Below are 13,687 nucleotides of genomic sequence, written 5' to 3'. Positions count from 1 at the left end.
ATGGACGTATAAATATTCATTTCCCGCGAAAAAGTGCAAAGATGGAAGTTACATTGGTTTAAGACAGTTAATGCCAGCGACAGAACGTAAACATTAAAGTGTCTTAATCTTCACGACTTCCGAATAAATGTAATACTTTAACTTTATTTTAAATTGACAAGAGGCATTGAGATTCTCGAAAACCGCTCCTATGTATAGATATCTTCCTTGCACTTAGCAATTCAATACAAGTGAATTTAAAAACATACATTTAACGCTGAAATTTGAACGGGATAATTAAAAAAACAAAAATTTTAAGCATATTACATTTGTCCATGGTTCTCCACACAAATCACAAATTTGTTGTCATTCGTTAGTTTCATTAGAATTCATGCCAAAATTTTAAATGATACCACTAAAAAGCTATGTTTACAGAATTTTAGCTTTTAAATTATCCGGCATGATTGAGGGAGAAATGAATTCTCCAAGTCTTAGTAAGACTAATATCATAATCAACGTTAATTCAGTTGTGCTGTAGGGAAGTGCAGCCAGGATTTGAGATGAGCAGCATATTTTGAAGCCTTTGGTGTTTTCTCGCATCTTGCCTGGTCCAGTGTTAATGGCAGTGGCCCGTTCCTATGCTAACCGGCCTCGCAGTCCTTCGCTATTGCCTAGCAACAAACCACTGTCAGCTGGTGTCCTGGGGCGAGGGTGGTACACTATGGTCCTCGAGGACCCTATCTTGAATGCGCCTCCTGCACATGGGACAGTCTTCAACTTGTAGAGCGCACCTCATACAAACGTCCCTATAAAAAAGACCGTGGAGGTTTAATGGATTAATACGTTCCCTCACCGTAGGAATATACGCAGAAAAATGTTGCCCCGGCAACGAATTTACTTGCCACCAGCTTTCGCTTTTATAGAAATAACGACTGCAATTTATTCAAGCTAGAAGATCGCTCTTGTCTTATACAATGATAACGTTCCTACTGACTAAACCGAACCCAGAATGTATACAACACTTCTAACCCATGTTATAAATCAGCAAGGGAGGGGAGGGAGGTAGACCGCTGTACGTTCTGTTTGACTTACCGGTGATTACAGGGTTCCAATCTGGTATCAACAGCGCGTTCAAAACATATTTTACACGGATCACCGGTTACACTCTCTTGGCGAATAGCAGCTAGCTTCAAATTCCTACAAATGAGTTCAACGACAGGTTATTTCAAGATGTGTTACTAGCGTAGTAAAGTGAGATGGATTTAATTTAAGAACGGTAAAATGCCTCACCCAAGATGGTGGTACTTTAAGAAAATAGCAAGTTAAACCAATAAGCATGAAGGCTTTGAAACGCGCGAGGAACGTAGTACGAGAAAAATGACGACCATGTCTTCGTTCTTACCTTGGTAAGATTACTTTGTCTTCCGCTTTCATGTTTGCGAAATCGTTAAAACTCTGGAATGTTACCTGCGGAGGAAACCTGCAATTGGCAAAGATCACGATTTTAAAAACAAAAGAGCATGGGCATAATCAAAAGGGCTTTGTAGTAAATTCGATAAATACAGAATTAAGAAAAGCTACGAGGGTAGGTTAAAAGGTGACTGGAGCTCTTGTTTACAAACTTACTTGAAGGGATCAGCTCCAAAATTGAAAATGCAATGCTGAAAAGACATAAAACTTGCAGCAGCGAAGAATCCAGCTCTGAAATAAACAAAGGTGATCACAGATAAGAGCAGTTTTCCAGTGGTGTGAGATACATTACTTGCAAAACACTTCTAACGTTAAAATTTCGGACAACTCGGACAAATTTCGGACACTGCGCTGAAACATAGCTAAAGACAAAACACGAATTCCACTGAAACAACAACTGTGACAATGAAAGTTTTACTGCACTCTCAAGGTTTTACGAATACACCGAGGAGAAAAGAGCACAAATTCCATCAAGCCGTTACGTATGCTCCATAAAGCCCGGCATAAAGGAAGGTAAGAGCTTTGGAGCTACTTCAAAGTTTTATACTGTACTGTAAATATTTCGGATGCTTGAGAATTTCGGACGGTTTTATTTTCGGACACTTTCTTGTCCGAATCAAAATCGTCCGAAATTTTTTGAAAGTCATGTCGTAAGTATACACTTATACACAAAATACCGAATAAGTAGCGTCTCCTTCTTTCCTGCCCGCGAAGAGTCTGCTCACGGACGAGTGAGTCTGCTCCCCACCCCACCCAGGAGTTCAGGGATATGTGTCGTTCTCCATCACTAAATCAAGGAAATGTTTCCCTGCCGGCTGAGCTTGCAAAAGAGGCAGGAATTGAAGTTCTCCCACACTGAATGAGGGACCTGGGTACGAGTCAGGATGTCAGTTTCACGCTCCGTCACGTGATTCAGTTTTTCTTTTCTTGTCGGACAGTGCAACAGTTTTCCCACCCTCCAAACCCTTAGCGAGTTCTTGCCTAAAGTTTATAGTAGTGTATCAACGTTTGGGTAGTTTTTTCCTGTTGTTGACTCCGATTCTGTTATCGCAGACAAATGGCATTCAGTGTGTGAGAATGATATTTTTTTCATTTTCCTAGGCGGATTTTCTCTTCTTCAATAATTGAAAAAATGCTTCTCAATGTGACTAGGAATTGACTTACCCTGAAAGTGCCGCTTTAAAATCTCTTTCGATGGCATTTCCATTCAACGAAAAAGCTACTTTCCCTCTCTCTAAATCTATAAGAAGTCCCAGCACATCACCTGAAAGTAAAGGACATCTTAATCTTTTTTTAATCCCACAGCTATACTCCAAAAACACTCTTAGGTCAAAGGGAAAAATATTTAAGTTGTTTGGATCCATTGATGACATGCACCAGCACTCCATGGCGGGATGGGTAACCTCTGCCATGTAAAAACGTAGATGTAGATGTGGACTGACCTGGTATCCACGGGCGGTGATGGTGAGGTGTGCTTCTGGCACCATGCCATATTAGCTGCCTGCAGCCATCATATGCATAAGAGAACTCATCATCACCGATACCATACCCTTCCTGGATCAAAAAAGGTTACAAGTTATTAACTATCTACCCCGCTTTTGTTTATAATGAATTACAACACGATCAAAGGACCTAACGATCCACAGTTCTTTTCCCCTGGTCAGCTATAAATCCGCCAAAGGTGATATCAATCCACGACTCTGTCCCCTGGTCTCTGTTTAACCAAGCAGTTAAGTGGACACTATCAAGTACAGCTAAAAGTGGGGAGCTTTATGTGACAGAGAGCCTGTTCACAGGCAAGTACACCGGTGTAACCAAATAAATGGAGAAAAACCGGAGAAGACCCAGCACCAACAACTCGACTAGAAAGCAAGCAAATTGATCCAGGAATTAATGTATCATTCAAGGAAGGTCTTGCCAAGACTTACATGGTTGAGAAACTTGCTGTCTTTTGTGGCCCACCCAATCTGCATTACACCTGCTGTTAGGAGGATTACTTCATAATACCATACACCTGAAAACATATTAAACCTGCTATTAATTACCAAGATAGTCCATGTGGAATAGTACACAAGCAAAACATCAAAACTGATAAACCAGTAGACACAAGTCTACCTTTGCTCAGCCATTTCTAGACTGTTATTGAACATAGTGATACCACCTCTCTCATGATTTCAAATAAAACTATCATACTCACCTGAAGAGACAGAAAATGTACAACGCACACTTTCAAATGAAGATGCATCACACCTTGCCTGAAATACCAAATGAGTTGTATCAAATAATTCATCAAGTTTAAACAAAGGAAATCATGACCCCGAAAATGTTTGGATAAAGCGGTTTTCACTTCAGTGACAAAAAGTAATTGGCTTTACATGAAGATGCTACATGACTAGCTTAAACATTCACACCACATCCATTAAAACCAGAATTAAAACCAAACATAAACCAATATAAATTGTGTATTTACTTTGAGTTTTGATCGTTTCATTGAAATGTCTGTGTTCCTTTTGTGATTGGCTAGTGATCACTTTGGATTTGGTTTTATGACACTCAAATGAAAACTACTCTTGACTATCTGATCTTATTAGCATAGATTTTCAAGTTCTTATTTCTCCATTTTCTCCTTAGTTTTAGTTTTGATAGGCCGCATTCAATACATCAATATTCTTACATGGCTCCAAGGTTTTACGGTGACAAACTTCTATAATTTGGTTGTGTTCTCTTTGTATCCAAGTGGGAAATTGATGGACAAAAGAAACTTTAAAAAATTGCAATTTTGTCCTGAAAGCCTTGGAGCCATGTTAGAATATTGATATATCACAGCTTACCTACTGAGAGGATATATCAAACACTCAAGACAGTGTTTTCTCTACATTTCCAAAGATTCCAAAATTCATCAAAAATACGCTGCACTGCCAGTCACATGTATTTTCAACTCTTTTCTGGGTTTCTGGAAATGTGGTCAAACACATTCTTTCCTGCTTGATATATTACATAAAGAACAATTTAATTTCAAAATCACTTTGTTAAGTGCATGATACAATACTAAGCTCTGTAGTTGAGTGTTGGCAGCAACAGTCTGTTCAGGGACAATAAAGTGTTGTATTTGTTACAAGTCAGTTATAAGTGATCTTCATCTACCATACCATACATATCTCACCTCAAGGCCAGTGGGTGATATTTTTAGATAATCACTGACATCATTATTATTGAGCATTACATTGATCTCACTCACATCTGCTATTTCATAAGAGTAAGGACGATCCTGAAAGTAAAATGATAATAAACAATCTTTATATTACTGCAGCATCAAAACTGGATTACTACCAAGTTCTTTTGCTTAAGATTAACCTTTTCGACACAAACCAAAGGTTCAATTTATTCAAACACAAAAACACTAGTGGTGTGATTTGACAGCCATTAATAGTAATTTACATTCTGACTGGTCTTCTTCACCAGTGACCTTATTTTAACTGATTAATCTGAATTAATAAAGTTCAAAAAAAAAATTAAGCTTTGTATCATTAGCTATTGATTTATCGCAAGCTATGAAAATTAGAAAATTATCTAGTAAAAGAGCAGTACAAAACTGCTAACTGCCACAACAAAGTTACAGCCAGTCCACTGCAGTTTAAGAACATCATTTTAAATTTAATTTATTACTTATCTTTAAAGTTACGTTAAGTTTGAAATATTACAATTGCTCAATGTCAAACTTTGACAGCGAACTGAAACTTTGCAGTGAGTTGTCATTTACTTTGACATAATTATCTTTCAATCAAGAGATTTTGTAACTGTCAGCTTACCTCAAAGCGAACTGCAAACATGGAGGATGCATGAAAAGAAAGAGAATTTCATTTCATGAAGCAATTTGACTTTGAATTGTCAACACAACCAAGATGGCCCAATGGGGCAATTATCTTACTGCAAGTACAAATATATTAATTTTTCTACAGATGGCCCTTTAAGACTTTTCAAATCAGCCCTCTGTTGTTCCTTGTAGACATCACTTCACTTAATTTGAACTGATATTTCCCCAGTATGGCCCCTGCACTTGGTTAATAAGATATCATAGATCTTGCTTCAAATTTCCAGCCACCAGCGATGATTTAATCTCCCATCATTGTCATAAAAACTCTTCATGATGGTTTTTCAGATATACTGTAACCTCTCTCTCACAAGTGTGTTGGGCAAAAAAAAGGCAAAAAAAAAAAATAGTGTGCAGCAGATAGGGAGAAGGGAGAATGAAAAAACAAGATGTCTCTAAATGTCATTTTCTCTCCTTCAGATTTATACATTCTCTTAGTCTCTGTAGGGGAGAGAGACATTATGATCATGCAAAGGAGACTGGGATGAGTGTTTTGTTCTGGTGCACTCCCATATTCTCCAAAGTACATTCAGCAGCTCCTGATAATAATCAATAAGGAGAGTTAATATTTTAAACAGGCTCACATATGTTGTCAAGAAGCCACTGAGAGCAAAATCCAGCCTGGTGTTGCTCAAAGTCTTTGCTTCCTAGCCATTCTTTTTCCAATTTTGCAACTATCTCTGCTATGCCAGCATCTCGAATGGTCAGCTTGTTCTCACCTGTTGATAAACAAGAAAATGATTTGAGCACCAAAAAGAAGACAACTACAGTTGGACCCTGCCAATTCGAACTCTGTTATTTCGAATTCCTGGTTATTTCGAACTCAAAATCATTTCTCTTGGATTTTTCCTTCAGTCATTTACTGTCATTCTTTCAAACTCCCACTGTTTGGAACTATTTTTCATTTCCCCGAGGGTTCCAAATAGCAGGATTCAACTGTATTTGACACCTTCCTGGTGAGTGCTCCTGTATTTCAGAGCTGGAAATAATCCTAAGTTCTACTTACTGACAATGTACTTTGGGTGGACATAATGCTTGTTACTAATAAAAGCAGATGTTTGTTTAATGTTTTAACCAAGTCTGGAGAGGTTATTAAAGAAATGCAAACCACAGGTCCATTTCATTTGTTACTTTTACCATGTTTCAAAGCAAACATGGTCTGCAAACAAGAAATGGGTAAAATTTTACTTATTTTGTCAGTCCAAGTATGAGTATTATTTCTCCATCCCTACACTTAATTGCAACTATTTCCAAGATTGCGATTCTTGAAATTTGTGGAAGAGATATTGTCAGCAAACCATACACCGCACAAACAGCTATGTATATGACTTCACTTTCCTAAGTTTCAGGACAACGACTGAAAATAAATCACTTATTTTATAACAGCATTATATGATATATAAGTTTCAGTTGAGAATTAATATCAACTGTAAGAATGACATACTTGTTTGTGCAAATTTTTCCAGGGCTAAGATTGAGTTCAGCACTACACCAGGACTTTCATCTATTGTCTGAAATTAAAAGTCTGACAATTACACTCTGGTGTCTCAAAAAGATTATTAATATCCAGAAGTACATGTTGTATTTTCTTGGCTTAGCTGAAATCTGCAAATTATAGACTGAGGTTTACTTGAAAACTAAGTCAAAAAACTAATGATAAGAAAACACTCCCGTCTGATTAGCCATACTCTAAGAAAATGATTTATGATTATTTGGGGGGCTTTTAGGTTAAAAGAAATAGATCAAGGCTGGCATCTTTTGGACACAATATTGTGGGCCATTATGAGTCAGAGGACTGAAATTTTGAAAACTCCAGTTCTTTAGTAATTATTGTGATTGTGAGACAAACTGTCATTTACTGTTTCAAATATATCTCCACCACCAAACTAAATTTGAAATACTAGAATTTGAACCGCCTCACAATTCAGAGAATAGACAGTTACAGTATCATTATAATGGGCAATATCTTAGGCATGCAATGGACTATAATAATAATAAAACATTAATTAAAGAGAATAAAGAATAAAAAGTAAAAATAACACAAGTGAAAAAAGAAAAGAGGCTTAGAGCAACATGCAACGGCATCGCCTTTTGCACACATTGCATGCCTATAACGCCAATACAGTAAGTTACATTATACATGTAAATTGTCAGAACTTGCAGCTTTTATGATTCCCAATTTAAATCCAGGAAAAGATAACTGTAAACAACGTTTCTCATCTTACCAGTCGCTGCATAAGAAAATCCAGTGTACCTTGTGTCAGCAACAGAATACTAAGTGGACCTTAAGTTGAACAAAACAAATTTCAGGATTCAAATTAATTATTCATAGAAAGGTAGAAAACTAAAAAAGGACTTTGCATCAGTCTTAAGATCCACTAACCAGCCAACTTCTCAGCTAAGCATGCCAAGACAACAGCCAGGTTGCGGCAAATTGAAGGGGTAAGGTCTCCTTCACGACAATCTTGCTCGGTATTAAATACAAGTCTTTTAAGATTCCTGGATAAGTTCAGTCTTGATGAAAGAGTCTGTATTGCATGCTTAGAGGAACACAAAACAAAAATCAGTTAAATTACCAGCATTTATAATGTATTGTGCACTGAATCGAACCCTGGGAGACTATCAACGAGTGGCAAAGCAGTGATCATGGGCAAGTCTCACTTCCATGCTATTTTGAAACCAAATAGCACACCCAACTGGTTTTTGCAGGATCTGTTTGTTTTTGTAATTTGACATGTTTGCACGTGGTGCAGCGATGCGTGAAACAGTGTGTACATATTCACAAGATGAGGAATAGCAGTGTTTTGAGAACCACGACCAAACAAGTAACATCTGTATAATGGTGTAAATGATGTATTAAATAATTTTTGGCAAGTTTGCAGTTTACATCTGTTAATAGCTGGATATGGAAAGTTCAACTTATTCAACGGTGTTTGTTCAAAAAGCAAAATATAGCAGAAAATTGAGAAAATTTAAAAAGCTCTTCAAGGGAAAGGAAAGAGCACAAGGAACTGAATGAGCGAATAATTTCTGTGGAACAGGTGAAAAGGCATCATCAAGTGAACAGGCAGACATGCTGTGATCTTTAAGCCCTGGGATATACAAATCAATCAGAGCGCATAAGGGACAAACAACAACCAAAATGGCAGCCTTTGGATATCCAAAACCTTGATCATATAAATATGCACAGACTTTAGGCACAAGTTAAAAGATGAAGGATTCCCTGCATCCAGTCAGCAGCAGCACAAACACATCTTCCTGCTTGACAAAGTGATGCAGAGCCTCTTCTTAAACAGGTTTCAACTCTAATATTCCTGAAAATTCAGTATCCAATGCATAGTGTACTGCACCTCGAAATGCCCACTCAAATTCACTGCTTCCTTCCACCAACATGGCATCGTTGTTTCTTCAAGCCAAAAAAACTGGTTTTTACTGCTTCTGGGATGCATTGTAGAGGTTTAACCAATGAGAGCCAGTGTTAGATCATTATCGCTCAAAAGGTCTGGCACTAGGTATGAAGACCAATTAGCGAATGAGTTCAATATCTGTATTCATGGAAGTGAGGCTTGTAACTGCCCGTACCAGAGGTTTTTTTCTGCGCTCGCCACGATCTCGATTGCTACAATCGTGATCGCGGCTTTACCACTCACCGATAGCGGCTCCGCCACACAAAAAAATCCTCTAGTACCCAGGGTAACTGAATTGTTCTGAGACCCACAGAAAATGCATGTTGAGTTCATTGTAATTTAGTTAAATGTAACATTTGCAATTCACAACTGGTACTGACAGTCTGTGGCCAGAAAATACATTTTTCATAAGATCTTGGTTATGTGGCTTGGAGGTTAACTTGGCCAGTACACCACAATCCAGCAGTAGGCTGGATTGCGGTAGAACGTTGTAGGTAGTAAAGGGCACAGATGTAGTATTGCTATTAGTCAGGATCAGTGTAGGGATGACTACTGTGCAAGATGGCTTTTTCCAAACTGGTTCACAAAAGCTCATTTGGCCCTACAAACGGGTCATCTAGTGGTATGATAACAAATCCGGGGTCGGATTAAATCAAGCATTTACCCTTGTAGGAAGTGGACACTCATCAAGAAGGAGACAGACAACAGCAGCTCCAAGTGAATCTTCCAGAGGAATAGCAAATATACAGGACTTGACAACATTAAGCCATCCCTCCTCTGCTCAACAACAATATAATAACATTATCACAAGTGACAAATTATTGTCAAAAAATGATTGTTTTGAAGCATTTAGACAGTAAATTGTGCTGGAAATAATTCAATTTATTACATAGCAGGACATATGTCTTAATTTTCAAATCTCTATTTTGGACATAAGTCCTTTCAAATCCTATTTTTGGCCAGACACATTTATTTATTAATCTCCAATCACAATGTAAAATCTTTTGGACAAATTCACAAACTTGGTTGGACAAATTATGTCTGTTGGCCAACTCTTACTTTGAGTACTGGAAATCACACAAGTGGTGCATATCTTGGATATTACATGTACCTTCTTCGGCTATGGAGTGTAGAATTGTCATGCACTCCGGAGGCTCCATGTTACTGCAAAAAAAAAAAAAGGAAAAGAAAATGTCTTTCTTATGAACAAGCGTACCAAATGCTTGTTTTGGTTAAAACTGACCCACATAGAAGTACAATATGGCCATCAAGTCTCTGACAAAATAGAATGCCAGTTGTTACATTGCAGTTGAACTTCTACAAATGGCCACCTTTCTACAATGGCCACTTTGTTGACCACGCAGACGGTCCATACAATTTAAATCCAGTCTTATTTTAATTGCTCTACAATGGCCTGTTAGCTCTCCACGATAAAAATGGGCACTAAACATAGTAATAAGCATATTCCAACTACCAAAATAAACACTCAACAACAGCCAGATAATCAACAACTGATGAATGTTAAATGTTGGTTTCACACACAGTACCCCATACATTGATGGCTTGCTTATATAAATATTGAAACAATAGCTTTTATGTGATTGGCCGTCTTGCACATAACTCACACGCAGATATAGTTACAACACTATAAATATCTTAGCCTCACCATGGGACATCTGCAACGTTTTTCTCAAAAACTTACCAATGCCCCATAAATGCCTGGGAGGGGGATGGAGGGGCTTAGAGTTGACAGAGCCATAAACACAACAAAAAAACTGCTATGATTTCAGAGGTTATATCTGCATATTTCATATCAATACATAATTATTGAGACATTATTGTGGTATTTGAATAGCTTCTAACAATTTTCACGAGATGCAATAGTGTATGATGTATAAATTTGTCTGACAGATACACTTATCATTAAGTTAATTGTATCTATAACAAAATTCTTGACTGTGATTGGTTCCCTGCGTGCCTATTTGTCATGTAATCGGCTCAAGATCATGTGGGTGTCCAATATTTATTACAAGTATCTAATTTAAACTTTTTGAAATTGGATACCTGTAATTGGATACCCACATGATTTGCACGTTAATTACACGCACTTTAATGACTTCCTTCGCACTATTTCCTACGATTTTCAAAACTTATGAAAAGCGCTACAGAGATGTTCACTTAAAAGAGGTTTTCAAAAGACCTTTTTAATTCCGAAATTTGTTATGGATACGATTAATTGTAATTGGACCTCATGTCGTACAATTCAGGGTGAAATCGTGCTAGTAATTTCAAATCGGTAATTTCAAATTGCACTCGTTCGATTTTGAAATTACTTGTGCAATTTCTGCCTGAATTGTACTCCACTCGGTCCAATTACTATTACTAATTGAATAGGCCTTTTTCAACAGTTGGCCATGTGATAACTGTCATAAAATTTTCGCCTTTGGGTTTAAAAGGCTAGAAATTTCCATTCTTGCTTTTATTTTACCCCTCTTTCTATCTCTAATAGTTATACAGTGTATGCCAACAGCTTCTTTATGTTATGATTAATAGGGAAAGGTTTCTGGAGGGCAAAGCTTCCTCACTTTCATACAAAACATTCTAATTCTTGCAAAATTCAAATCCTCATTAAATCTCAACCTACCATGGCATTACTCTCAAAACTGGTGTTCTGGTTATTTACAACATGCTCTTTCCAGTTCTGAAATTCACACAGCTGTAGCTCAATTTTAGAAATCATCTGTCACGTGACATACTGTTGCAAAAGGCCTCTTCAATATTATGACAGCCGGGCATATGAAAAAGTGTAGACCTTCTGAAAAGTCCTTCGTCTTGTTCATTCAGTACCTGCCGGATGAAGGACTCTTCCTGCTTGATTGCCACCAATTTTAGCGACCCAATAGACTGTTCACAGTCCCCTATTTTTCCGTGAGATCGTAGATGTTGATCTTTGAGCTCAACGGGCCGCCATCTTGGTCTCTTCATGCGAGCGAAACTGGAGAGAGTACAAAATGCCCGTGGGTAGGGGTGATGGAGGGCATGGCTGACGGAAAAAATAGGGAGACTGTAACAGCTTCACTCTGTCTCGTGTTCAAGGGGCACGGCCGCCAGTTTGGCGCCTCCGTTAATCAAATCAATTAACAATCTCCTCCCCTGAGAAAAAACCTGTCAAATCAGGGTTGATGATATGAATACATGTTACTGTGCTGTGAATTTCGAAACATTTTGAAGGTTTAATAAGTTGAGTCGAATGAATGCGGGACGGGAGAACTCTTCTCTGACTCCAAAAAAACCGGCAAAGCCCGCAGAGAATTCCAATTATTCAGATGCATGCCGTCTTTGTGGCATTAATTGTAAAATTTCAGTCGGAAATAAGAACAACCAAGGGAGCTTTCAGCCATTTCCTTCGCCAAAACGAAACTTTGATATATTAAACTCTTGCCAAAACCAGTTGGAAGAACCGCCAAAACATCTTTTCCTTCGAGTAAACGAGAAATGGCCTCCTTTTGCTCGTGCTTTAACACCAATCCTCCAAGACAAGAAGCATACAGACGATCAAAATCAAAACATCCTACAGAAAATTCTCTTGAAATTGATGCCATTTTGGCCTGAGCCGCAAAGTGATGAATGTGACTCTCTGTCACTAAAGTTGTCAACGCTCTGCTATGCTCTGATGAACTCTATTGTCCCTTCGACCAATCAGGTGTTGCCGTTGCTGGAGCAACCAATGCAGCGAACACCAGACAGAGGGAAGCTGTTACAGTCTCCCTATTTTTTCCGCCCTGTCACCCCCACGTTATTAACCGCACCGCCACTACCCACAGGCATTTTGTACTCTCCCCAGTTTCGCTCGCATCAAGAGACCAAGGTGGCGGCCCATCGAACTCAACGATCGACATCTACGATCTCACGGAAAAATAGGGGACTGCTGAACAGTCTAGCGACCCAAAAATGGGTCGCTGTGCTTCAACCAATCAGAGGTCCCCTGGATACCCCTTGGGGACCGAATTGTCAAACTTTGCACAACAAAACGTGACTTGTGGCTAAATTCAATACGGGGTCGATTGCGAAAGCTATTAACAAAGCCCTAAAGGCCACGGGATATCATGTATTGCGTGACTACCAGAAGAAAACAGTGGAGGCATATCTGTCTGGAAGAGATGTGTTTGCTTCTGCACCAACCAGAGCTGGGAAAAGTTTGACTTTCGGCCTAACATCTTCTATCCCGCTTCGCGGCCTAACATATTCTACCCTGAAATTCACGAGGTCTACTTGTGGCAAGTCTAGAAGAAGTGTTGCTTGTTTGTGAAACTAAGAGCAAGTGTGGCTCGGAAATAATAACTAGAAAAGCAACTGAAAAATATCTTGTTTACGTTTACGACAATTTTGTGTAATTTAAATAAATAAAAGCGACAAAAGTTATCTTGAACACATTTTTCTTTTTCACTTTTTGACAGGTTGATTACGGACTGTTGGTGAAGATACACAGTGACACACAGTGACATGCTCATTCATGACATGCTCATAAATCCGTATTTGTACGTCCCCTTCACAGTCTATTAAGCTAGCAAGCACACAAATAAGTCTTACTTCTCTGCGAGCTTCCTGAGAGCGCGAAGGGCATCCAAAACAAGATTATCTGTGTGATCAGACACCCCATTGGCCGAAGGAATATTACTCCTTCCGTATTCCACATCGTAGCTGTCCTGTCTGAGTGGTTCGTGGGTCTTACAACAGCAAATTCCCATATATAACAACACGATCACTAAGCTCAAATTAGTGCGGAGTAAGGTTGGCAAAAGTAATTGGGAAAGACAACATCACCACATTTCTGAAAACCACAGAAGTTTCTCCCCTTCAAAAACAAAACTATCGAAATGTTAGAGTGCCTTCGCACCTTAGTAGTCAGCTGTAACGCGAGCAATGTTACGCGCAAATTTGTCGATTCGTATGCGCAAGT

At 38.5% G+C, this 13,687-nt stretch overlaps 1 protein-coding gene across 2 annotated transcripts; it reads right to left on the bottom strand.

Annotated features, from left to right (window-relative positions):
• Positions 1–124: 124 nt before the first annotated feature.
• LOC110053022 (RING finger and SPRY domain-containing protein 1-like) lies at positions 125–13,640 on the bottom strand. 2 transcript variants are annotated; one of them, XM_089298528.1, is made up of 17 exons: positions 13,318–13,640; positions 9,839–9,891; positions 9,392–9,504; positions 7,704–7,860; positions 7,546–7,604; positions 6,765–6,831; positions 5,905–6,039; positions 5,259–5,269; positions 4,613–4,717; positions 3,647–3,704; positions 3,378–3,463; positions 2,892–3,003; positions 2,614–2,713; positions 1,606–1,680; positions 1,382–1,459; positions 1,072–1,176; positions 125–785 (listed from the first exon to the last, which is right to left on the bottom strand). In XM_089298528.1, exons 1-17 carry the CDS (start codon positions 13,473–13,475, stop codon positions 668–670), a joined length of 1,590 nt encoding a protein of 529 aa, XP_089154654.1. In that variant the 5' UTR covers positions 13,476–13,640; the 3' UTR covers positions 125–667. The 2 variants fall into 2 exon arrangements, with proteins under 2 accessions (XP_089154654.1, XP_089154655.1); XM_089298529.1 differs by lacking the exon at positions 5,259–5,269 and having other exon boundaries at positions 4,613–4,743.
• Between the last annotated feature and the right edge of the window lie 47 nt (positions 13,641–13,687).

Source organism: Orbicella faveolata, unplaced genomic scaffold, assembly GCF_042242905.1.
Source record: "Orbicella faveolata isolate gen_17 unplaced genomic scaffold, um_ofav_v1 contig_3, whole genome shotgun sequence".
Lineage (NCBI taxonomy): Eukaryota > Metazoa > Cnidaria > Anthozoa > Scleractinia > Merulinidae > Orbicella > Orbicella faveolata.
Note: the sequence above shows the minus strand (reverse complement) of the source record. Positions and strands in the feature narration are given on the sequence as shown.